This window comes from Pituophis catenifer, unplaced genomic scaffold, assembly GCF_029215685.1.
Source record: "Pituophis catenifer annectens isolate HBS135680 unplaced genomic scaffold, rPitCat1.0.hap2 SCAF_2, whole genome shotgun sequence".
NCBI lineage: Eukaryota > Metazoa > Chordata > Lepidosauria > Squamata > Colubridae > Pituophis > Pituophis catenifer.
The window spans coordinates 3,970,296-3,995,064 of NW_027256882.1; the positions used below are offsets into that span (position 1 = coordinate 3,970,296).

At 44.8% G+C, this 24,769-nt stretch overlaps 1 protein-coding gene and 1 pseudogene across 1 annotated transcript; both read right to left on the minus strand.

Annotated features, from left to right (window-relative positions):
* Positions 1-1,340: 1,340 nt before the first annotated feature.
* LOC139311604 (zinc finger protein 665-like) lies at positions 1,341-12,552 on the minus strand. The gene is made up of 5 exons (XM_070936072.1): positions 12,057-12,552; positions 11,691-11,805; positions 7,933-8,000; positions 6,346-6,475; positions 1,341-4,730 (listed from the first exon to the last, which is right to left on the minus strand). Exons 1-5 carry the CDS (start codon positions 12,468-12,470, stop codon positions 2,722-2,724), a joined length of 2,736 nt encoding a protein of 911 aa, XP_070792173.1. The 5' UTR covers positions 12,471-12,552; the 3' UTR covers positions 1,341-2,721.
* Positions 12,553-16,431: 3,879 nt separating this feature from the next.
* LOC139311675 (zinc finger protein 208-like) overlaps positions 16,432-24,769 on the minus strand; it is a 69,830-nt pseudogene continuing 61,492 nt past the window's right edge.

A 24,769-nucleotide genomic window follows, 5' to 3' on the forward strand; every position in this document is an offset into this window, starting at 1 on the left:
GTCTTTGGCCTAAAACGGTTCCTTGATTCTGCATTCATCCTCGTTGACAGTGATTAATTTGACACAGTGGATGCAAGTTGGATTGAGGGGTCCTTGGTGCCCTCTGAGGTTGGTTGGTGCACTGAGGATCTTCCCTCGTTTAGCTAATGAAAGGTCTGCAACAACACAATCAAGCTCAGAGACCACCAAGGACCCCTCATTTCAACCATGAGCTACACATTGTCTCCTTTGTTGGCAGGCTGGATTATTTTTGGTATCTGGACATCCCAGAGAAAGTTCCCATTCGCATTTCTGCGTGTTTCATCAGGAAGGACTGAAGTAATTTTTTGAAGTAGTTCTTAATTTCATCTTATTTTGGTCCCCATTGATTTCCAAAGATCTTCCTTCTTGATTGATCCTTTGCAATGTTAGCACACCAGAGTGGTTTTCATTCTCATATCCTGGAGTATGTCTAATTTGGGAGGGAGGGAGGAGGTCAGAGCCATCATTTATTGCCATTGAAACTTCAAATGGTTACTTAATAAATTATTGTAAATCAGGGACTGACTGGGTGGGCCAGCAGGCTGCCTACCTATGAGAACTTAATATGCATCCACATATCCCTACCACTGCTTTCTCTTCCCTTCTTTTACACAACTCTGTGAAAGTAGTTGCCATGGCACTGAAACAAGGATAACTGCAACATAAGTAAGCAGTGTGGCCAGGCAGCTGGGAAGGCAGACAAAATTCTGAGATGCATCAGCAGATGTATCACCCTCAGCAAAAAGGAGCTCCTATCCCTCTACATAGGGTTTTAGTGAGACTCCATTTGGAATACTGAGCCCAGTTTTGGAGACTTCACTTAAAAGAAGATCTTGGTAAGATTGTGTGAGTCCAGAGATGGGCAACATGAGGGAAGGCAAGGAAAGATCACCACAAAATTAGGAGACACAATCTATGAGTTGCATTTTCTAATTCAGCATCACTATAACCCCCTTTTCCTTATGGTTTTCTTTCTCTGTTGTTACTTGTGTTACATAATGTAAAGCAGGGTGGAAAGGCAGACTGAGACAATAGTAAGCAAAGGAAGGAAAGCTGAAACAATAGTAAGGGATTCAGGACTGATTGCATTTCTGCCTGCAACTCTGCTCTAGTGGCAATACTCATCAGAGGGAGTTACTTGAAATGTACCACTTAAATATTGGCATCCACACATCGCTTTGAGGGCAAACGATAACCTTAATCTCCATTGATACTCATCTTTCTTTTAAAACCTCATACTTAGCAAAAAAGCACCAGAATGGATTGAGGATTCAATCAAAATCAGAATAGAGCTGGAAGGGAACTTGGAGCTCTTCTAGTCCAACCCCCCACCCAAGCAGGAGACCCTACACCACTTCTGACAAATGGTAGTCCAATCCCTTCTTCAAAGCCACCAGCGATGAAGCGCCTACAACTTCTGAAGGCAAGCTCTTCCATTGGTTGATTGTTCTGTCAGAAAATTTCTCCTTATTTCTAGGTAGAATCGCTCCTTGATAAGTTTCCATCCATTATTCCTTTTCTGGCCTTCAGGTGCCTTGGAAAATAACTTCACCCCATCCTCTCTGTGGTAGCCCCTCAAATATTGAACACTGCTATTCTGTCCCCCCTGGTCCTTCTCTTCACCAGACTAGCCATGCCCAGTTCCTATAACCGTTCTTGTTTTAGTCTTCTGGCCTTTAATCAGCTTAGCTGCTCTTCTTTGCTTTTTTTCCAAAGTTTCAACATCTTTTTTGCAATGTGATGACCCAAAGGGGACACGGTATTCCGGGTGTGGTCTTACTAAGGCTTCATGGAGCAGTAATTGTTAAGAATATTGTTCTATTAACAACCAGCAGAGCATAGATCAGTCCAGAGATACAAAATTCTTCTTACCAGTTTGTAGTAAAAGGATCAAACAGGAACAATATAAATAGTTCTTAAAAACAGAATAAATAAACCATGATCACATTAGACCATGTAAGAGATCAAGTAGAAATTACAAAACAGGAGTAGGTAATAAATAGTAGCAAGTTCATGCTGATAACAGGTCACAATGGTGGCTTGTCCACAATGACTACATTCAAGCTCTCCTTAAATACAGTTACTACAGAGCTTATCTAATCAGGATACAATGACTCAGCAGTACCTCTTAAAGTCATAGAATATATATTCATCATGTTAGCTTATATATTGTCTGGCCAACCTGTTAGGCATGCACCATATCCTAACAGTAATACTTCATGTGATTTTGATTCCATGCCTCTGTTTATACAACCAAGGATTGTATTCGCTTTTTTGGCTGCTGCCGCACACAGGTGATTCATGCTTAATTGATCATCCATTCCGACTCCAAGGACCCTTCACAGTTACTATTTTCCAGCCAGGTTTCAGGTAATCTGTTTTTCCTGCCCAGGTGTAAAAGCTTACTTTTCTCCACATTAAATCTCATTTTCTGGGATTCTACCTTGTCTCGTTTGGATCAGAAAGGCACAATATGCATACAGATCAAAATCTATAGAGACGTGGTGGATCAGTGGTTAGAATGCAGTACTATAGGCTTATTGCCCACAGCCATAAGTTTGATTCTGACAGGGTCATGGTTGATTCAGCTTTCATCCTTCTAACGTGAGTAAAATGAGGACCCAGTTTGCTGGAAACCATATGCTGACTTTGTAAACTGCTCAAAGAGTGCTAGAAAGCATTGTGAAGTGGCATATAAGTCTAAGTGGAATTACTATTGCTATGCAGTTTCTTCTGAGCGTGGATCCTTTTATGAGAAGTAAGACTAACTTTCTGAATAAAGGCCTTTTCACACTCCATGCATTTATAGGGTTTCTCCCCTGTGTGGATCCTCCTATGGTGAACAAGATGACCTCTTCGAGCAAAGATTTTTCCACACTCCATGCAGTTATAGGGTTTCTCCCCTGTGTGAATCCTCTTATGGCGAATCAGATTACCTCTTTGAGCAAAGGTCTTTTCACATTCCATGCATTTATACGGTTTCTCCGCTGTGTGGATCCTCTCATGGCGAATAAGACTACCTTTTTGAGCAAAGGTTTTTCCACACTCCATGCATTTAAATGGCTTTTCCCCTGTGTGGATAATTTCGTGGCTAGTAAGTCCATTACTATAAGCAAAGGCCTTTCCACACTCCATGCATTTATACGGTTTCTCCCCTGTGTGGATCCTCTTATGGTGAACAAGATGACCTCTTTGAGCAAAGGTTTTTCCACACTCCATGCATTTATATGGCTTCTCTTCTGTGTGGCTCATTTTATGGCGAATAAGATGACCTCTTCGAGCAAAGGTCTTTCCACACTCCATGCATTTATATGGCTTCTCCCCTGTGTGGATCACCTTATGTAAAATAAGATGACTTTTTTGAGCAAAGGTATTTCCACATTCCATGCATTTATACGGTTTCTCCCCTGTGTGAATCCTCTTATGGGAAATAAGATGACCTGTTTGAGCAAAGGTCTTTCCACATTCCATGCATTTAAATGGCTTTTCTCCTGTGTGGAGCTTTTTGTGGCAACTAAGTCCACTGCTCTGAGCAAAGGTCTTTCCACATTCCATACATTTATATGGTTTCTCTCCCATGTGTCTCCTTTTATGGAATATAAGTTCGTTGCTACAAGGAAAGGTTTTCCCACACTGCATGCATTTAAATGGCTTTTCCCCTGTGTGGATCCTCTTATGGGAAATAAGATGACCTCTTTGAGCAAAGGTCTTTCCACACTCCATGCATTTATACGGCTTCTCCCCTGTGTGGATCCTCTTATGGCGAATAAGATGACCTCTTTGAGCAAAGGTCTTTCCACACTCCATGCATTTAAATGGCTTTTCTCCTGTGTGGATCATTTTGTGGATAGTAAGTCCATTTCTATGAGCAAAGGTCTTTCCACATTCCATGCATTTATACGGCTTCTCTCCTGTGTGGAGCCTTTCGTGTGCTCTTAGGACACTGCTGTGAGCAAAGGTCTTTCCACATTCCATGCATTTAAATGGCTTTTCCCCTGTGTGGATCCTCTTATGGGAAATAAGATGTCCTCTTTGAGCAAAGGTTTTTCCGCACTCTATGCATTTATACGGCTTCTCCCCTGTGTGGATTCTCTTATGGGAAATAAGACTACTTCTTCGAGCAAAGGTTTTTTTGCACTCCATGCATTTAAATGGCTTTTCCCCTGCCTGGATCCTTTTAGAGGAAATAAGATTACTACGTCTTCTGAACCTGTTACCAGACTCTCTGCATTTGTATAGCTTCTCCCGAGTGTGAATCCCTTCATGGGAGGTAAGTTGCCTGCTTGTTCTAAAACATGTTCCACATTCCAAACATTTGTAAGGCTTCTCCTTTGTGTCCATCACTTTTTGAGATGTAAGGAACTTATTTCCAAGAGAAGGAATGAATGTCCCATTGTAACTTTGTCCGCTGTATCTCCTTAAAGTATTTTCTGCTTTGTTTTGGCTTAAATAGTGTTCCTTTACTTGTAAGTGAGCTTTGATTGGCTTCACACTTTCCCCAATATATTTTTTCCTTATTTTTTCCTGTTGGGCAAGAAAGTCTTGCATCGGAGCATTGGTGGAAGATGAGCTTTCCTGATTCCAATCATTTGACTGGTTTCTATCATGGGTTTCTGGTTCCATTCGAATTCCAAACTTCTCCGTTCCATCTTTAGCATTGTTCACTTGGAACAGTTCACAGGAATCTTGATTCTCCTGACCATTATTACCTTCAAAGCAAAAGAGAAATGAAAATGGTAACAAGGTTAGAGAAAAAGATCAAACCGTACAAAGTCAAGTGAATTTCCTTCTGAATTTTTCCAAAATTCCTTTAAGTTTTATGTTTGCATGATTACAGTGGTGTGATATAGACAGGATTTCTATATTTATGAGTTCTGAAAGCTTTGAAAATATCTAGAAAACATCTCTTTCTTTACAATTATCTAAATATCTACAAATCTCAATCAAAGTCTGTTTTGAGCAAAGGAATAATCAGGGGAAACACCCAAAGAGGAATAAGGAGAAAACTTAAGATTTATTGAAGTGGGTTAATTTCAGCAGAGACCTGTGAGAACTAAAACCATTTTGAAAAAAGCTCCTTCTTCCCCGGTGTACCTTGGAGCAGCTACTCCACTATGTCTGTCTGGCAGGCAGGACTCCCGCTCGGCCCGTTCCTTGATCCCAACGATGAGACTTTGGAGCAAAGTCCCTTCCCTGAAGCCTCCCATTGGCTTGTAAATGCTCTTTGCACTGAGATTGGAAACGTTGGGAGGCTTCAAGAATGGCTATTTTGCTACCCCAAAATCTCATCAACTTGCAAGAACTTTTTGGCCAGATCTGGTACAAGCTTTAGTTCGCAGAGAACATGGGCCTAAAGCTACTTCAGTACGAGATCACACAAGATGGGAAGTCCAAAATCTCACATTAATGATCTTGCAGGATCTCACACTGTAGTACTTTAGTCCTGTGTTCCCTACAAACTGAGGAGTGCACGAGATCCAGGGCAAAAGTCTTTGAAAACAAAGAGGCCTCCCCTTTGTTTCCAAAGCATTTTGCCCTGGATCTCGTGCAGGCCTTGGTTAGCAGGGAACAGAGGCCTAAAGTACTGTAGTTCGAGTTCATGTGAGATCAGTAGTGCCAGATTTCCCACTATTGATCTTGTGTATCTCTCACTACTTTAGGCCTCTTTTTTCTGCAAATGCACCCGAGCAGGCAAAGGAACCGGCTCGCTACGTCCTCGTAACATAAATCTGAGCAGGGTGGGGTGGGGTATAGGTAGGCTGATTGTTGTTGCAACGCCTCTGCTGTCATTTGTAAATCTGAATGACGGCCGTGGTGCTGTAACATTTGTTATTTCAGGACTAGGAGAGGGCTAGATTGTAACTTGGTATGGTTGCTTAGTGAACTGTTGTAACTCGGAGATCACCTGTATCCTAGGATACTCTGAGTCACACTGCATGAGGCCTTTGTTCTTGAATTGGACTGGGAGAATACTCTTCCATGGCCTGAGTGTAAAATTTCTGTTCCCACACAATTTGGGAAGGTTTCAGAGGACAAATGACAACACATTCTTGTCACATGATCTTCAGTGGACACATAAAAGCACACCTCATTCTTCTCAGCCTCCACAGATAAGTTCAAATAGAAATGGAAATATACAGATAAGGAATGCCCCAAAAGCATCTCAGCAAAGAGACACTGACTCTTTCCTTCCTTGGGGTACGAGAAGACCAGATACTTTCCTTTTCCCTCCCAGGAGACAATATCTGATTAGTGATTTTTTAATAAAAAGTAACAATAATCTGACTTCTTGAACTGTCTGTTTTGGGAGAAGAAAACTCTTACCGAGAGAGACTACGTTCCTATAGTTTTCAAGCATGACTTCCGAATGCAGCGCTTTCTGGTCAGGATCCAGCTGAGACCATTCCTCCTCAGAGAAATACACAGCCACCTCCTCAAAGGACAAAAGTCTATCCTGAACACGGGAAAAAGAACAGAACAGAAGGATTCACAATATCTGTTCATCATCATCAATGATTTAGACAAGGGGATAGAAGGGGAACTCATCAAATTTGCAGACAAGACCAAATTGACAGGAATACCAACACTGCACAAAATAGGCTCAAGATATAGAAGGATTGACAGATTGGCACCTTCTAACCAAATGAACCTCAATGGTGAGAAATGTAATGTGCTACATTTAGGAAAGAAAAACCAAATGCACTGCCATAGAATAGGTGATGCCTGGCTCTACAGTAGAAAGTGGAACAGGGATCTTGGAGTCCTAGTGGACAATCGCTTAACGTGAGCCAGGAGTGTGCTACAGTTGCCAAAAGAGCCTTGGTACTACAGTGGTTTAAAGCACCCTGTTATTAACACAGCTGCCTGCAATTTACTGCTGGTTCGAATCTCTCCAAGGCTCAAGGTTGACTCAGCCTTCCATCCTTTCTAAGGTAGGTTAAATGAGGACCCAGTTTGTGGGGGCAATAAGCTGATTTTGTATAAATATACAAAAGTACGAAGACTATTGCTTAATGCACTGTAAGCCGCCCTGAGTCTCCGGAGAAGGGCGGCATATAAATCAAATTAAAAAAAAAAAAAAAAAACTATCAACAGAATCATAGGCTGTATTAAGAGAGGGATAGAATCAAGATCACATGAAGTTGCCATGATCTAAAAAAGATTTTGAGAGTCTAGAAAGAGTGCAAAGAAGAGCAACCAAGATGATGAGGGGACTGAACAGTTGCAGGAACTGGGCATGGCTAGTCTAGTGAAGAGAAGGATCAGGGGAGACAAGATAGCAGTGTCCCAATATTTGAGGGGCTGCCACAGAGAGGAGGGGGTCATGCCATTTTCCAAAGCACCTGAAGGCCAGTCAAGGAATAATGGATGGAAACTCAACAAGGAGAAATTCAACCTAGAAATAAGGAGACATTTTCTGACAGTGAAAGCAATGAACCCATGGAACAGAAGTTTCCTTCAGAAGTTGTGGGAGCTTCATCACTGGGAGCTTTCAAGAAGCGACTAGACTGCCAACTGTCAGAAATGGTGTTAGGGGGTTGGACTAGATGACCTACAAGGTCCCTTCCAACTCTATTAATCTGTACCTTAGGAGGTTGATAAATTACAAAAAGAAAGGTGGTCTAGCAATTCCTGCCACTGTGATACGTTTATTTCTAATTCTCGAAGGACTTTAACAGAAGTGCTTCTTGTAAAGGCAAATTTGGAGGAGCACCTAGCAGAACAAGACAACCAGAGGAAGCTATGCTGGCTGACAGCAACTTCAACCTGCTATTCTGCTCTCCATGTTGTGGAAGGACACAAAAATAACCCAGTCCAAATAAGGGGGAGAATAGAAGGAGAGAGAACTCTGTACACCCACTTCACTTCCTGAAGGGAGAATACAAGTCTAATAACTTTTCCTTTTCTTACTTGATTTAGAAGTTCAACCGCTGTTTGATCACCGTCATAAAAACCAGAAAATTTCATTCTTTGTTTCTCTGTAAGGAATAAATAATTTCAAAATATTTATTTTATTGATTTATTTTAGACAATTTATATGCCGCGTATTCATACATAGCGAGACAAAGCAGCAAAAAAATAATAAACCCATATTAAAATAAGAAAATTAATAAAAGGAGAATTATATAATACATTAAAATAATAAAATCACCCACACCCCTTGCCCAGGCAAAAGCACCTCACAGGAGCCGTTTAATGGCCTCCATCCCACTCTGGGTTTTCCAGGCCCCCTGGCAGAACCAGGTCTTCAGCGCCTTCCGGAAGAGTGCTACTGTGGGGGGCCATTCTAATCTCTAATTCTAATCCTCATCTCTGGGGGGGATGATGTTCCAGAGAGAGGGAGCTGCCACGGAGAAAACCCTTCTTCTGGGTCTCACCAGGTGTGTCTTCCTAGGGGATGGCACCTGCAATATTCCTGCCTTCGCACTCTGGTGGGTTGGGCAGATGTAACTGGTAAGAGACGGTCCCTCAGATAACCTGGTCCCAAGCCATGGAGGGCTTTATAGGTGACAACCAGCACCTTGAATTGCACCAGGAAAGAAATTGGCAGCCATTGCAGCTCCTGCAGGAGAAATGATACTTGTGCACACTGGGGTCCACAGAAAACCATGCGGGCCGCTGCATTTCACAGAAACTGGAACTTCCACATGCTCATCAAGGACAGCCCCATGTAGAGCACGTTGCAATAGTCAAGATTAGGGTATGAGTGACTGTGAGTAGGGATTGTCGGTCCAGGAAGGGCTGTTTCTGGCACACAACCCATAGTTGCGCAAAGGGCCTCCTGCACACGACTGCAACCTGCTTTTCGAGCAGGGGTTTATTTATTTATTTATTGTTTATTGGTTCGATTTATATGCCACCCTTCTCCAGAGATTCAGGGCGGCTTACAATGCATTAAGCAATAGCTTAATGCTTTTGTATATACCTGCTTAGTAGGGCTTTCAGGCCCCCCCTAAACGATGTTTTTATTGCCCCCACAATCCGGGTCCTCATTTTACCTACCTCGAAAGGATGGAAGGCTGAGTCAACGTTGAGCCTGGTGAGATTTGAACTTGCAGTAATTGCAGGCAGCTGGTGTTACTTAACAGCCCATTAGTCTGCTGCGTCACCAAGGCTCAATAGGGGTTCTATGTCCAGGAGAACCCACAGATTACGCACAGGGTGTTTTTGGGGTAGTGGCCACCCCATCCAAGACCAGAAGTGGCAATTCTCCCCTGCCCAATGAACCTCAAACCCAGAGCCACTCTGTCTTAGCAGGCTTTAGTTTAAACCCATTGCTCCCCATCCAGTCCCTAACAGCCTCCAGGCACTGCGGGAGGGAGGACACGGCATTGCTTAATCCACCACGGGCCAAGACATACAGCTCAGTATCATCATCATATTGGTGATATCTCAGTCCATGCTAGCAGATGTTGAACAGGAGCGGAGAGTACCGAGCCCTGCGGAACCCCGCAAAGCAGTGGACGATGGCTGGATCTATCCTCTCCTATCAACACTGAGAACGGCTGCAGAGGAAGGAAGTGAGGCTGGATAGCACAAGGCCTCCCATTCCCATCCCGCAAAGCCGCCCCAGGAGAATACCATGGTCGATGGTATCGAAAGCCACCAAGAGGTCAAGAAGAGCAAGGATGGATGCGCCACTCACATCCCGCTCTCACCAGAGATCATACAAAAGCGCGGCAATGACGATTCTGTCCCAAATCCAGGCCTGAATCTTGACTGGCAGGGGTCCTACCTGTCAATGACTCCTTCAGCTTCAACCACAACAATATACGAGCACACAATAGATACAAAGTTATGGTAAACTGCGCTAAACTTGATTGCAGAAAATATGACTTCAGTAAGAGAGTCACTAATGCCTGGAATGCACTACCGTACTCTGTGATTTCTTCCCCTAAACCCCAAAACTTTAACCTTAGACCATCTACTATCAATCTCACTCCATTCCTAAGAGATCTCTAAGGCGAGTGCATAAGCGCACCAGCGTGTCTACCATCCGTGTCCTAAGTCTTCGTGTATTCGGATCTTCTTCCGTGTAAGATTGAGAGCACTTTGGCAACGTTTCAGCAGAATCGCATCTGTCATCATCAGGTTTATGCAAGGGATCTTCTGCAGCAATTGCCCTTACTATTTCAAATCTGGTGCTGGTAGTCTGCTTTGCTGGGACGGCCCCACCTCTTCGTTCTGATTGGTTGGGAGTCCCAGTCTGTGTCTATTGGCTTGGCTTCGGGTGTATGGTCAGTTTTTCTCCACCAGGTGGCATGGCTTCATCTTTGTGGCTGGCTGGAAAGTTATTTGGCTGGAGGTCTGGGGAGGGGGATATATCTGGCTTCTGGGGTGTAGATTTTTTTGTCTACGGGTACTAGGACTCGTTTGTTGACAAGGGTTAGTTTCCAGATGTCTGGTAGGTGGGAGGTATCATCACATTTATTCATGTTGTGGGGATGCTTTTCTATTTCAATGGCTTCCATAATTATTCTCTTGTTGAAGTGTTCAGTTTTGGGGATTAATTTGGTTCCTTCAAAATCAACTTCATGTCCTGTTGCTTTAAGGTGCTGGAAAAGAGATGAAGTTTTTTCTTCTTTTTTGACTGCATTCTTGTGTTCTGCAATGCGTGCATTTATTCTCCTATTAGTTTGTACAATGTATGGCTGGGCAGATTTTGCATGGTATTTCATAGACTCCTTGGTTTTCTAGCTGGATCTTGTCTTTTGGGTTTCTTAAGATGTTGGCTATTTTTTGGTCAGTGCAGAAGGTCGTCTTGATATTGTGTTTGTGGAGGATTTTGCTGATTTTATCTGTGGTGCCTTTGATGTAAGGGAGGAGGTCGATGTCGTTGTCCTGTTCTGTGTCTTGGTTCTTGGGGGTTGTCTCCCTTTGGATTAGGTTCGTGATAGTGTTTCTTTGGAATCCGTTAGAAATTAATACGTTTGTGAGAGTGTGTAATTCAGTTTTCAGGTGGTCTTTGTCGGCTAGGGGTTTGGTTCCCACCTCCCTTACATCAAAGGTTAGGGGTCCATATAATCAGCTTCATCCGGAAACCTCTGGACCTGCTGCACAACCACCTTCTCACCCGCCTTCCCCAAAAAGGGAAGATTGGAGACAGGTAGGAAATTATTCAACATGGTGGGATCCAGGGATGGTTTATTAAGAAGAGGGTGGACGAAGAGGGTGGACCACAGCCTCCTTAAAATGCTGGGGCACTGCCCCCTCCTGTAGGGAAGCATTAATGACCGCCAGCGTCCACCCACCTGTCACCTCCCGGGAAGCTTTCCCAAGCCAGGCGGGGCATGGGTTTAAAACACAGGTGCTTGCACCCAACCATACTCCCTAGGATCCTGCCCACTTCCTCAGGAGCAACAGGGTCAACCCATTCCCAGATATCAGAGCAGGAAGCTTCCTCAAGAGCTTCTACCGGACCAGCAACCATGCCGGCATCCAACTGGGAAGAAAGTCAAGCGAAAAACCATAAATACCTCAGCATGCCTCTTCAGGTAGACCTCAATCTCCTCCTTCCCCAGGAGGAGGCGGCTCACCTAAAGAGAGTCTCTGGGCAATTATCTGTAGATGCAATTAGTGTGGAGAAGTATAAATAGGAGAAGGAATCGTATAGAAGAGAAGAGAGAGTGAAGGTAAGACAGATGGGTAATCGGAGGATCTTCAGTTACCTCCTGAGGTGTCCTGACTTTGATCCTCCCAAGAGATCCTCCTGAAAAATAGCTCCTGGGGGGGAACTGATGGGTTCTTCTTTCCCTCAGGATCCCTGATCTCCACAGTGCAGCACTTCCAATAGGAGGAAGGAAGAAACAGAATTAATGTACATCACATGACGTAAAGTGGATTCCTATATTCGGAACACAACCTCAAAGCCCCGAATATCCATCAATGTGGTTATGTCAGAAATGTGAGAAAACAATGGAACAATGTCTTATTAGAATAGGTGGGACATTGCCACATATTATGAATGTCAGAGAAGTTTGGGAAGGAGGGGTGAAATATTCAAACAGATTCTCTGTTCTGTCTTGAACTCTTACCTGCAACTCGACTTGCTCCTTCTGATCCTCCACCTGGCTCAGGAGGAGGCCTTCCACCAGGGCCACCGCCTGGGAGCTGGTCTCTGCTCCATACTCCCGCACCCAGCTCTCCATCTCTGGGGGCAGAAGAGCCAGGAACTGCTCCAGAACCACCAGGTCCAGCATCTGAGCTTTGGTGTGCTTTTCTGGTTTCAGCCATTGCCTGCAAAAGCCATGGAGTCGGCTGCAAAGTCCTCGGGGACCCTCAGCCTCCCGGTATTGGATGGAGGTCCAGGGATGAACTTCTGAAGGGAGGAGGGTTTCCTCCTCCAGGATCTCCGGCTCAGTCCTTGTCCAGAGCTTCCCCCCCTTCCCAGGCTGAGCAGCTGAAGGGCCTTTTCCGCTTCCCTCCTTTCCAAAAGGTTGTGTCTCCATCCTTTCTTTGTCCTGCAGAGCAACTGCAAATGGCTCCAAGGACTCTGGTGGGTCTCCAGATGCTTTTTCCTTCACGGGACCATTTCTGGGGCTGCAGGACTGAGCCCTCCAAGGGATTCTAATTTTTTTATTTTCCAAAATATTCCGCTCTTTTTTTTCCCCAAGAGGAGTTTGCCTTGCAAAGACCACAAATGGCTTCCAGTTTCTGTATCTGAGATGGGAAGAAAAAATAAATATTAAGAATTAGAAAGTGGAATTCAGCCACTGAGCGACCTTCCCCCAACCTCCCCGGAGCCCCAAGAGGCTCATCCCAGCGCAGGACTGAGGTGCCCCCGAGCAGGGCCGGGAAGGAGGCAGCTGGAGAGGCCGCCCCGCTTCTCTCCCCTCCGGAGACAGGGAGCCTGGTGCGAATCCTGCCTCCTCCTCGCCCGGCTTCTCTCCTCTCCTGCGGGGCCTCCGCAAGGCCGACCCTCCCCTCCCCCCACTCGGCTCTTCCTCAGACAGGGGGCGGGAAGGATCCCCCTGCATGGAGAGGGCGGCTGGGGAGCATGGGACCCGGGGTGGAAGCCGGAGGGGGGGCCAGGCGTGGGTCTCTCCCTCCTCCGCCTCCCTTTGCCCGGGAAGAGCCCCCAACTCACCCGGGGAACGTCTGGCTCTCCCCCCGCCAGACTCTCCCGCAGCCTCTCCGCCTCCTGTGGAGCCCCGGGGGTTAAGGCGAGCGAGTGCAAAGTCCTAGAGCGACAAGTGTTTGTGATGTCATTTCCTTCCCAGCCTCCTACTGTACCTTCTTTTAGCAGAGGGCTCCCCCTGGTGGATTAGGGGCAAAGTGCCAGGATTGTAGAAAGGGCGGGAAAGAGGAGCGCGTCTGAGGGGAAGGGAGCGGGCAGGGAGGGTGGGCTTGGGAGTAGAAGGAAACGGCCCTCTCAATTTCTTTCTCCATCTTCCTTTCCTTCCTGTCCAGGAACCCTCTGTGGAGATGGAGAAAAATTTCTCTGGAGGATTTAAAGTCGCTTCCCTCAAGGACAGCCGCCCTGAAGGCTCCACAGAGATTGTGGGAGGCCTCCAAAGGGTCCAAATCCTGTCAGAAACAGCCGGGCGGTCAGAAGAGGAGGACCAGGAGCCTCTGTGGGAAAGACAGCTTGTGTCTTGCGGTTGTTGGGAGGCAGATGGAACACAGGCAGGAAGGCCACAATTCAGGAAAATGTTTTTTTTTTATTTATTCAATACATGCAGCTGCCCTTCCCAAACTTTTCCCTCAGCCTCATAGCAAAGGGGGGAGGAGAAAGGGCAGGGACCCCTCCGGTCTCTTCTGATGAAAGAAAAGGAAGATCCTGAAAAAGGAATAGAAAGCTAAACTATGAGGAGGAAAACCATTTTTACATTGGGATTGAGTAGGAAATTCACCTCAAGAAATGTGACTAGGAAGCTTAAGGTCCTTGGAGAATTGAAGGCAGGGATATATCATTAGGGGATAGGGGATGTAGTCATCGAGCCCTTGTCATGGTCGGATCACTCTCTCCTTCGCCTTGACCTTCGTACCGCGGCACCCCGCTGCAGGGAGGTGGAACCGATAAGATGGTACCGCCCCAGGCGCCTGATGGAACCCGATAGGTTCCAGACGGAGCTTGGGCCAATTCCTGAGGTTCTGGCTCACGCCTCGACTGGAGACCTAGTGGCCGCCTGGGATAGGGCGGCCGCTGGGGCCCTGGATCGAGTCGTGCCTTTGCGGCCTCTGACCCGGCGCGGATCTCGCCTTGCTCCTTGGTTTACCGAGGAGCTGAGGGAGATGAAGCGCCGGAAAAGACGCCTAGAGAGTAGTTGGAGAGCTAGTCTTTCTGAATCGGACCGGACACTGGTTAGATCCCATATTAGGACTTACCTAGTGGCGATAAAAGCAGCAAAATGTACGCATTTTGCTGCTCTTATTGCGTCATCAGATAATCGCCCGGCCGCCCTGTTTAGGGTGACCCGCTCCCTGCTCCACCAGGAAGCGAGGGAGGACCCCTTGGAGGGAAGAGCCGAGGACTTTGTTCAGTATCTGTATGACAAAATCACTCAGATTCGGGAAGGTCTGGACTCTGACTGGGTAGATCCAGCGAGAGTGACGGAGGCAGGTCTTGAGACTGTTATCTGGGATGAGTTTGATCCTGTGACCCCAGATGACGTGGACAGGATTCTGGGTAGATTGAATGCGACCACATGTTTGTTGGACCCGTGTCCCTCCTGGTTAGTGCTGGCTTCCCGGGAGGTGACGCGAGGCTGGCTCCAGGGGATTATAAATGCTTCATTGGGTGAGGGTGTCTTCCCCGCCGCCCTTAAGGAGGCAGTGGTGAGGCCCCTCCTCAAGAAGCCTTCCCTGGACCCGGCAATATTGGCTAATTATCGTCCAGTCTCCAACCTTCGTTTTGTGGCGAAGGTTGTTGAGAGTGTGGTTGCGGGACAGCTTCCCCAGTACCTGGATGAAGCGTCGTATCTGGATCCGTTCCAGTCGGGTTTCAGGCCTGGATACAGCACGGAAACGGCATTGGTCGCGTTGGTTGATGATCTCTGGAGGGCTCGGGACAGGGGCTGCTCCTCTGTCCTGGTCCTGTTAGATCTCTCAGCGGCTTTTGATACCATCGACCATGGTATCATGCTGCACCGGTTGGAAGAGTTGGGGGTGGGAGGCACCGTACTAAGGTGGTTCTCCTCCTTTCTCTCCGACCGGTCGCAGTCTGTGTTGACAGGGGGGCAGAGGTCGACCCCGAGGCCCCTCATATGTGGGGTGCCGCAGGGATCGGTCCTCTCGCCCCTTTTGTTCAACATTTATGTAAAGCCGCTGGGCGAGATCATCCGTGGTTTTGGGGTGGAGTACCATCAGTACGCTGACGACACCCAGCTGTACATCTCCACCCCGGATCACCCCAACGATGCCCTTGAAGTGATGTCCCAGTGCCTGGAGGCCGTACGGATCTGGATGGGGAGGAACAGGCTCAGGCTCAACCCATCCAAGACCGAGTGGCTGTGGTTTCCGACGTCCCGATATAGTCAGCTAATGCCATCGCTGACTATTGGGGGCGAATCATTGGCCCCCACGGATAGGGCTCGCAACTTGGGTGTCCTCCTGGATTCACGGCTGTCGTTAGAAGAGCATGTGACGGCCGTGTCCGGGAGGATTTTTCATCAGGTTCGCCTGATCCGCCAGTTGCGTCGCTATCTAGATCGGGACTCCCTACACACAGTCACTCATGCCCTCGTTACTTCTCGTCTGGATTACTGCAACGCTCTCTACATGGGGCTCCCCTTGAGGTGCACTCGGAGGCTCCAACTGGCGCAGAGTGCGGCCGCGCGGGTGGTGATGGGAGCGACATGGAGTTCCCATGTGACACCTCTCCTGCGCGAGCTGCACTGGCTCCCGGTGGTCTTCCGAGTGCGCTTCAAGGTTCTGGTTATCACCTTTAAAGCGCTCCATGGCTTAGGACCTGGTTATTTACGGGACCGCCTGCTACCACCAATAGCCTCCCACCGGCCAGTACGCTCCCATAGAGAGGGGCTCCTCCGGGTGCCGTCGGCCAAACAATGTCGGCTGTCGGCCCCTAGGGGGAGAGCCTTCTCTGTGGGGGCACCTACGATTTGGAACGAGCTCCCCCCGGAGATACGTAGGATCCCGGATCTGCGCACCTTCCGCCGCGCGCTTAAGACTTTTCTATTTTATCAAGCTGGCCTGGCCTAAATCTTCCCCCTTTTTAAATGTGGAAATTTTAAATTTTTAAATTTGAAATTCGTCTTTTTATAGGGGTATGGGTAAGGCATTTTAAATTGGGGAGCCATTTTAGATTTAATTCTGTTTTAAACGTATTTTAATTGTTTATATTGTATGTTTTTAACTTTGGCTGTGCACCGCCCCGAGTCCTTCGGGAGAGGGGGCGGTATAAAAATCTAATAAATAAATAAATAAAAAAAATAAATAATAAAAATTAGACCATAAATGAAAAAAGAAAATGAAAAAGCAAAAGCAAAACAAGGAAAGCTGAAGGCTCCATTGAGAATTTGATGCATCTTTAGCAAGTAATTACACAACTGATATTTAATTTTAAGTTACTTAATGTTATGACACATCATAAAAATAGAAGAATGTGGCCCTAATGCTTGAAAAATAAATTTTCCCCATGCATTTGTTTCCTTCTGTTCATTCCGGCCTCTAGCTTGAAAGGCAAATTGTTCACCCTCAAGCTTTCTGCATGCAGTCTACAGACATCTCTCATTATTCCATCACATCCTAAGAGGTCTTTGGCCTAAAACGGTTCCTTGATTCTGCATTCATCCTCGTTGACAGTGATTAATTTGACACAGTGGATGCAAGTTGGATTGAGGGGTCCTTGGTGCCCTCTGAGGTTGGTTGGTGCACTGAGGATCTTCCCTCGTTTAGCTAATGAAAGGTCTGCAACAACACAATCAAGCTCAGAGACCACCAAGGACCCCTCATTTCAACCATGAGCTACACATTGTCTCCTTTGTTGGCAGGCTGGATTATTTTTGGTATCTGGACATCCCAGAGAAAGTTCCCATTCGCATTTCTGCGTGTTTCATCAGGAAGGACTGAAGTAATTTTTTGAAGTAGTTCTTAATTTCATCTTATTTTGGTCCCCATTGATTTCCAAAGATCTTCCTTCTTGATTGATCCTTTGCAATGTTAGCACACCAGAGTGGTTTTCATTCTCATATCCTGGAGTAGGCCTAATTTGGGAGGGAGGGAAGGAGGAGGTCAGAGCCATTATTTATTGCCATTGGAACTTCAAATGGTTAGTTAATAAATTATTGTAAATCAGGGACTGCCTGGGTGGGCCAGCAGGCTACCTACCTGTGGGAACTTAAAATGCATCCACATATCCCTACCACTGCTTTCTCTTCCCTTCTTTTACAAAACTCTGTGAAAGTAGTTGCCATGGCACTGAAACAAGGATAACTGCAACATAAATAAGCAGTGTGGCCAGGCAGCTGGGAAGGCAACCAAAATTCTGAGATGCATCACCAGATGTATCACCCTCAGCAAAAAGGAGCTCCTATCCCTCTACATAGGGCTTTAGTGAGACTCCATTTGGAATACTGTGTCCAGTTCTGGAGACTTCACTTTAAAAAATATATTGATAAGATTGTGTGAGTCCAGAGATGGGCAACACGAGGGAAGGCAAGGAAAGATCACCACAAAATTAGTACAAAGAGCCTATGAGTTGCATTTTCTAACTCAGCATCACTACAACCCCGTTCTCCTTATGGTTGTCTTTCTCAGTTATTACTTGTATAAAGTGAAATGGTGGAAAGGCAGACTGTGATAATACTAAGCAAAGTAAGAAAAGCTGAAATAATAGTAAGGGATTCAGGACTAATTGCATTTCTGCAATTGCCTGCAACTCTGCTCTAGTGGATATACTCATCAGAGGGAGTTACTTGAAACTGTCCAGTCTCTTCTTAAAAATGTCCAGTGAGGAAGCACCCACGCTATCTGAAGGGAAGCTGTTCCATGGGTGAATTGTCCTCACTGTAAGAAACTTCCAAGTTGCTTCTCTCCTTGATTAGTTTCCATCCATTGTTCCTTATCTTGCCCTCTGGTGGTTTGGGGAAAAAATTAGATATTAGATTAACAAAGTTGGAACGGACTTTGTCATTCATCTAGTCCAACCCCCCGCCCAAGCAGGAGACCCTACACTGTTTCTGACAAATGGCAGTCCAATCTCATCTTGAAGCGCCCACAACCTCCGAAGGCAAGCTCTTCTATTGGTTGATTGTTCTGTCAGAAAATTTCTCCTTATTTCTAGGTAGAATCGCTCCTTGATAAGTTTCCATCCATTATTCCTTGTCTGGCCTTCAGGTGCCTTGGAAAATAGCCACCTTTTATTGCTTTGGGTGCCATGGAAACGGTGGGTCATTCTTTCTTGGACTTTGAAGGAAGCATACCTGACATTAACCCTCTCCTCTCTGTGGCAGCCCCTCAAAAATTGGAACACTGCTATCCTGTCCCGCCTGATCCTTCTCTTCACTAGTAGCCCAGTTCCTATAACCGTTCTTGTTTTAGTCTTCCGGCCTTTAATCAGCTTAGCTGCTCTTCTTTGCTCTTTTTCCAAAGTTTCAACATCTTTTTTGTAATATGATGACCCAAAGGGGACGCGGTATTCCGGGTGTGGTCTTACTAAGGCTTTATAGAGCGGTAATAATACTTCATGTGATTTTTATTCTATGCCTCTGTTTATACAACCAAGGATTGTATTCGTTTTTTTGGCTGCTGCCGCACACAGATGATTCATACTTCATTGATCATCCATTCCGACTCCAAGGACCCTTCACAGTTACTATTTTCCAGCCAGGTTTCAGGTAATCTGTTTTTGCTGCCCAGATGTAAAAGCTTACTTTTCTCCACATTAAATTTCATTTTGTTGGACTCTACCTTGTCTTGTTTGGATCCGAAAGGCACAATATGCATACAAATCAAAATCTATGGTGGTGGATCAGCGGTTAGAATGCAGTACTATAGGCTAATTGCCCACAGCCATAAGTTTGATTCTGACAGGGTCATGGTTGATTCAGCTTTCATCCTTCTGAGGTGGTTAAAATGAGGACCCAGATTGCTGGAGACCATATGCTGACTTTGTAAACTGCTCAGAGTGCTATAAAGAATTATAGACTGGTATATAATTCTAAGTGGAATTACTATTGCTACGCAGTTTCTCCTGAGCGTGGATCCTTTTATGAGAAGTAAGACTAACTTCCTGAGCAAAGCCCTTTCCACACTCCATTCATTTATATGGCTTCTCCCCTGTGTGGATCCTCTTATGGGTAATAAGACTACCTCTTCGAGCAAAGGTCTTTCCACACTCCATGCATTTATACGGCTTCTCCCCTGTGTGGATCCTCTCATGGCAAATAAGATTAGCTCTTCGAGCAAAGGTCTTTCCACACTCCATGCATTTATACGGCTTCTCCCCTGTGTGGATCCTCTCATGGCAAATAAGATGAGCTCTTTCAGAAAACATCTTTCCACATTCCATGCATTTATACAGCTTCTCCCCTGTGTGGATCCTCTTATGGGAAATAAGATTACCTCTTTGAGCAAAGGTTTTTCCACACTCTATGCATTTATACGGCTTCTCCCCTGTGTGGATCCTCTTATGGGAAATAAGACTACCTCTTCGAGCAAAGGCCTTTCCACACTCCGTGCATTTATACGGCTTCTCCCCTGTGTGGATCCTCTTATGGGAAATAAGACTACTTCTTCGAGCAAAGGTTTTTTCGCACTCCATGCATTCATATGGCTTCTCCCCTGTGTGGATCATTTTGTGGGAAATAAGATGACCTCTTTGACCAAACGTCTTTCCACACTCCATGCATTTATACGGTTTCTCCCCCGTGTGGAACCTTTCATGTGCTCTTAGATCACAGTTCTTAGCAAAGGTCTTTCCACACTCCATGCATTTAAACGGCTTCTCCCCTGTGTGGACCCTCTTATGGGAAATAAGACTACTTTTGTGAGCAAAGGTTTTTCCACACTCTATGCATTTATACGGCTTTTCCCCTGTGTGGATCCTCTTATGGGAAATAAGACTACTCCTTCGTGTAAAGGTTTTTTCGCACTCCATGCATTTATACGGGTTCTCCCGTGTGTGGATCATTTTGTGGGAAATAAGATGACCTCTTTGACCAAACGTCTTTCCACACTCCATGCATTTACACGGTTTCTCCCCTGTGTGGAACCTTTCATGGGAAATAAGATTACCTCTTTGGGCAAAGGTTTTTCCACACTCCATGCATTTATACGGCTTCTCCCCTGTGTGGATCCTCTTATGGGAAATAAGATTACCTCTTTGAGCAAAGGTTTTTCCACACTCTATGCATTTATACGGCTTCTCCCCTGTGTGGATCCTCTTATGGGAAATAAGACTACTTCTTCGAGCAAAGGTTTTTTCGCACTCCATGCATTTATACGGCTTCTCCCCTGTGTGGATCCTCTTATGGGAAGTAAGTTGCCTGCTTGTTCTAAAACATGTTCCACATTCCAAACATTTGTAAGGCTTCTCTTTTGTTTCTATCACTTTTTGAGATGTAAGGAACTTATTTCCAAGAGAAGGAATGAATGTCCCATTGGAACTTTGTCTGTTGTGTCTTCTTATAGCATCTTCTCCTTTGTTTTGGCTTATATAGTGTTCTTTTACTTGTAATTTAGCTTTGATTGGCTTCACACTTTCCCCAATATATTTTTTCCTTATTTTCTCCTGTTGGGCAAGAAAGTCTTGCATCAGAACATTGGTGGAAGATGAGCTTTCCTGATTCCAATCATTTGACTGGTTTCTATCATGGGTTTCTGGTTCCATTCGAATTCCAAACTTCTCCGTTCCATCTTTAGCATTGATCATTTGGAGCAGTTCACAGGAATCTTGATTCTCCTGCCCATTATTACCTTCAAAGCAAAAGAGAAATGAAAACGATAACAAGGTTAGAGAAAAAGATCAAACCGTACAAAGTCAAGTGAATTTCCTTCTGAATTTTTCCAAAATTCTTTTAAGTTTTATGTTTGCATGCTTACAGTGGTGTGATATAGACAGGATGATTTCTATATTCATGAGTTCTGAAAGCTTTGAAAATATCTAGAAAACATCTCTTTCTTTACAATTATCTATATATGTGCAAATCTCAATCAAAGTCTGTTTTGAGTCTTGGAATAAACAGAGGAAACACCCAACGAGGAATAAGGAGAAAACTTAAGATTTATTGAGGTGGGTTAATTTCAGCAGAGACCTGTGAGAACTGAAACCATTTTGAAAAAAGCTCCTTCTTCCCTGGTGTACCTTGGAGCAGGTACTCCACCGCGTCTGTCTGGCAGGCAGAACTTCCGCTCGGCCCGTTCCTTGAACCCAACGATGAGACTTTGGAGTGAAGTCCCTTGATTGAAGCCTCCCATTGGCTTGTAAACGCTCATTGCGCTGAGACTGGAAAGGTTGGGAGGCTTCAACAGTGGCTATTCTGCTGCCCCAAAGTCTCATCAGCTTACAAGGGCTTTTTGGCCAGGTCTGGTACAGGCTTCTGATGGCAGAGAACAGAGGCCTAAACTACTTTAGTGCGAGATCATATGAGATCAGTAGTGCCAGATTTCCCACTATTGATCTTGTGTATCTCTCACTACTTTAGGCCTTTTTTTTCTGCAAATGTACCCAAGCAGGCAAAGGAACCGATGGCTCGCTACGGCCTCGTAACATAAGTCCGAGCAGGGTGGGGTGGAGGTGCAGGTAGGATGATTGTTGTTGCAACGCCTGTCATTTGTAAGTGTGAATGACGGCTGTGGTGCTGTAACATTCATTATTTCAGGACTAGGAGAGGGCTAGATCGTAACTTCATATGGTTGCTTAGTGAACTGTCCTAACTCGTTGATCACCTGTATCCTAGGATGCTCTGAGTCATATTTCATGAGGCCTTTGTTCTTGAATTGGATTGGGAGAATGCTCTTCCATGGCCCGAGCGTGAAAGTTCTATTCCCACACATTTGGGGAGGTTTCAGAGAACAAATGACAAACACATTCTTCTCACATGATCTCCAGAGGACACATAAAAGCACACCTCATTATTCTCAGCCTCCACAGATAAGTTCAAATAGAAATGGAAAAATACAGATAAGGAATGCCCCAAAAGGACCTCAGCAAAGAGACACTGACTCTTTCCTTCCTTGGGGTACGAGAAAGCCAGATCCCTTCTCCCTCCCAGGAGACAATATCTGATTAGTGATTTTTTAAATAAAAAGTAGGTATAATCTGTCTTCTTCTTTTTTTTTTTTTTAATATTTTTTTATTTTTTTTTCAAACTTAAACATAAAATATAGCTTTCAAGAGCAGAGTCTCGATCTGGTCATAGATGGTTACCACGCTTACATTTCTTTAACAAGCTCCGTTCACAATTTCCCATTACATCTTTTACAAATAAAAATTCAAAACATAAAAGAACAAGTTTTAACATAAATTCTAACATCTTCCTCTTCCATTATATCAATACAATTTTAATTTCAAATTAACTCTCACTCATTTTTATATCTAAATATCAATCTTAAATATATCTTGTTCTTCACCTTATACCTTTTACCATCAGCATCAAAAAAATTTTTTAACAATATTCTAACCTCTTACTCTAATTATTTACCCTACAATTTTATCACCACAGATCTTAATTTCAAATTCCATAGCACTCCATTTTTATTACACTTTATAAGACCAAGTTGTATCTAATTCTTAATCTCTTGACCCTTTCCTCGATTCTTAATATCTTAAACTTTATCAATCTATCTTTGATTTTATCCCACTTATCATCTATTACACTTTTAATGTTACACAGATATAATCTATCTTCTTGAACTCTCTGATTTGGGACAAGAAAACTCTTACCGAGAGAGACCACGTTCCTATAGTTTTCAAGCATGACTTCCAAATGCAGCGCTTTCTGGTCAGGATCCAGCTGAGACCATTCCTCCTCAGAGAAATACACAGCCACCTCCTCGAAGGACACAAGACTCTCCTGAACACGGAGAAAAGAACAGAACAGGAGGATTCGCAAGATCTGTTCATCATCATCAATGATTTAGACAAGGGGATAGAAGGGGAACTCATCAAATTTGCAGACAAGACCAAATTGACAGGAATACCAACACTGCACAAAATAGGCTCGAGATATAGAAGGATTGACAGATTGGCACCTTCTAACCAAATGAACTTCAATGGTGAGAAATGTAATGTGCTACATTTAGGAAAGAAAAACCAAATGCACTGGCATAGAATAGGTGATGCCTGGCTCAAAAGTAGTTAAGTGGAACAGGGATCTTGGAGTCCTAGTGGACAATCGCTTAAACATGAGCCAGCAGTGTGCTACAGTTGCCAAAAAACACCCAACAGAATCATAGGTTACATTAAGAAAGGGATAGAATCAAGATCACATGAAGTATTAGTGCCACTTGATAATGCCTTGGTAAGACCACACTTAGGAACTTTGCATCCAGTATTAGTTGCCATGATGTAACAAAGATCTTGTGACTCTAGAAAGAGTGCAAGGAAGACCAACTGAGACGATGAGGGGACTGGAGGCTAAAACATACGATGAACGGGTGCAGGAACTGGGCATGGCTAGTCTAGTGAAGAAAAGGACCAGGGGAGACAGGGTAGCAGTGCTCCAATATTTGAGGGGCAGAGAGGAGGGTGGGTCAAGCTATTTTCCAAAGCACCTGAAGGCCAGACAAGGAATAATGGATGGAAACTGAACAAGGAGAAATTCAACCTGAAAATAAGGAGACGTTTTCTTACAGTGAAAGCAATGAACCAATGGAACAGAAGTTTCATAGGAGCTTCATCACTGGGAGTTTTCAAGAAGAGACTAGACTGCCAACTGTCAGAAATGGTGTTAGGGGGTTGGATTAGGTGACCTACAAGATCCCTTCCAACTCTGTTAATCTGTACCTTAGGAGGCTGATAAATTACAAAAAGAAAGGTGGTCCAGCAGTTCCTGCCCCTATGATACGTTTATTCTTAATTCTCGAAGGACATTAAAAGAAGTGCTTCGTGTAAAGGCAAAGTTGGAGGAGCAGCTAGCAGAACAAGACAACCAGAGGAAGCTATGCTGGCTGACAGCAACTTCAACCTGCTATTCTGCTCTCCATGTTGCGGAAGGACACAAAAATAACCCAGTCCAAACAAGGGGGGGGGGGGATAGTAGGAGAGAGAACTCTGTACACCCACTTCACTTCCTGAAGGCGAGAATACAAGTCTAATAACTTTTCCTTTTCTTACTTGATTTAGAGGTTCAGCCACTGTTTGATCGCCGTCATGAAAACCAGAAAAATTCTTTCTTTCTTTCTCTGTAAGGAATAAATAATTTCAAAATAAATAATTAACAAAATATTTATTTTATTGATTTATTTTAGACAATTTATATGCCGCCTATTCGCACATGACAACTCAATGTGGCTTACAAAATATTAAACCCATATTAAAGTAATAAAACTAATAAAAGGAGAATTATATAATACATTAAAATAATAAAATCACCCCCACCCCTGGCAAAAGCATCTCACAGGAGCCATTTAATGGGCTCCACCCCGCTCTGGGTTTCCCAGGCCCACTGGCAGGACCAGGTCTTCAATGCCTTCTGGAAGAGTGCTACTGTGGGGGGCCATTCTAATCTCTGGGGGGATGATGTTCCAGAGAGAGGGAGCTGCCACGGAGAAAACCCTTCTTCTGGGTCTCACCAGGTGTGTCTTCCTAGGGGATGGCACCCGCAACATTCCCTCCCTCCGCACT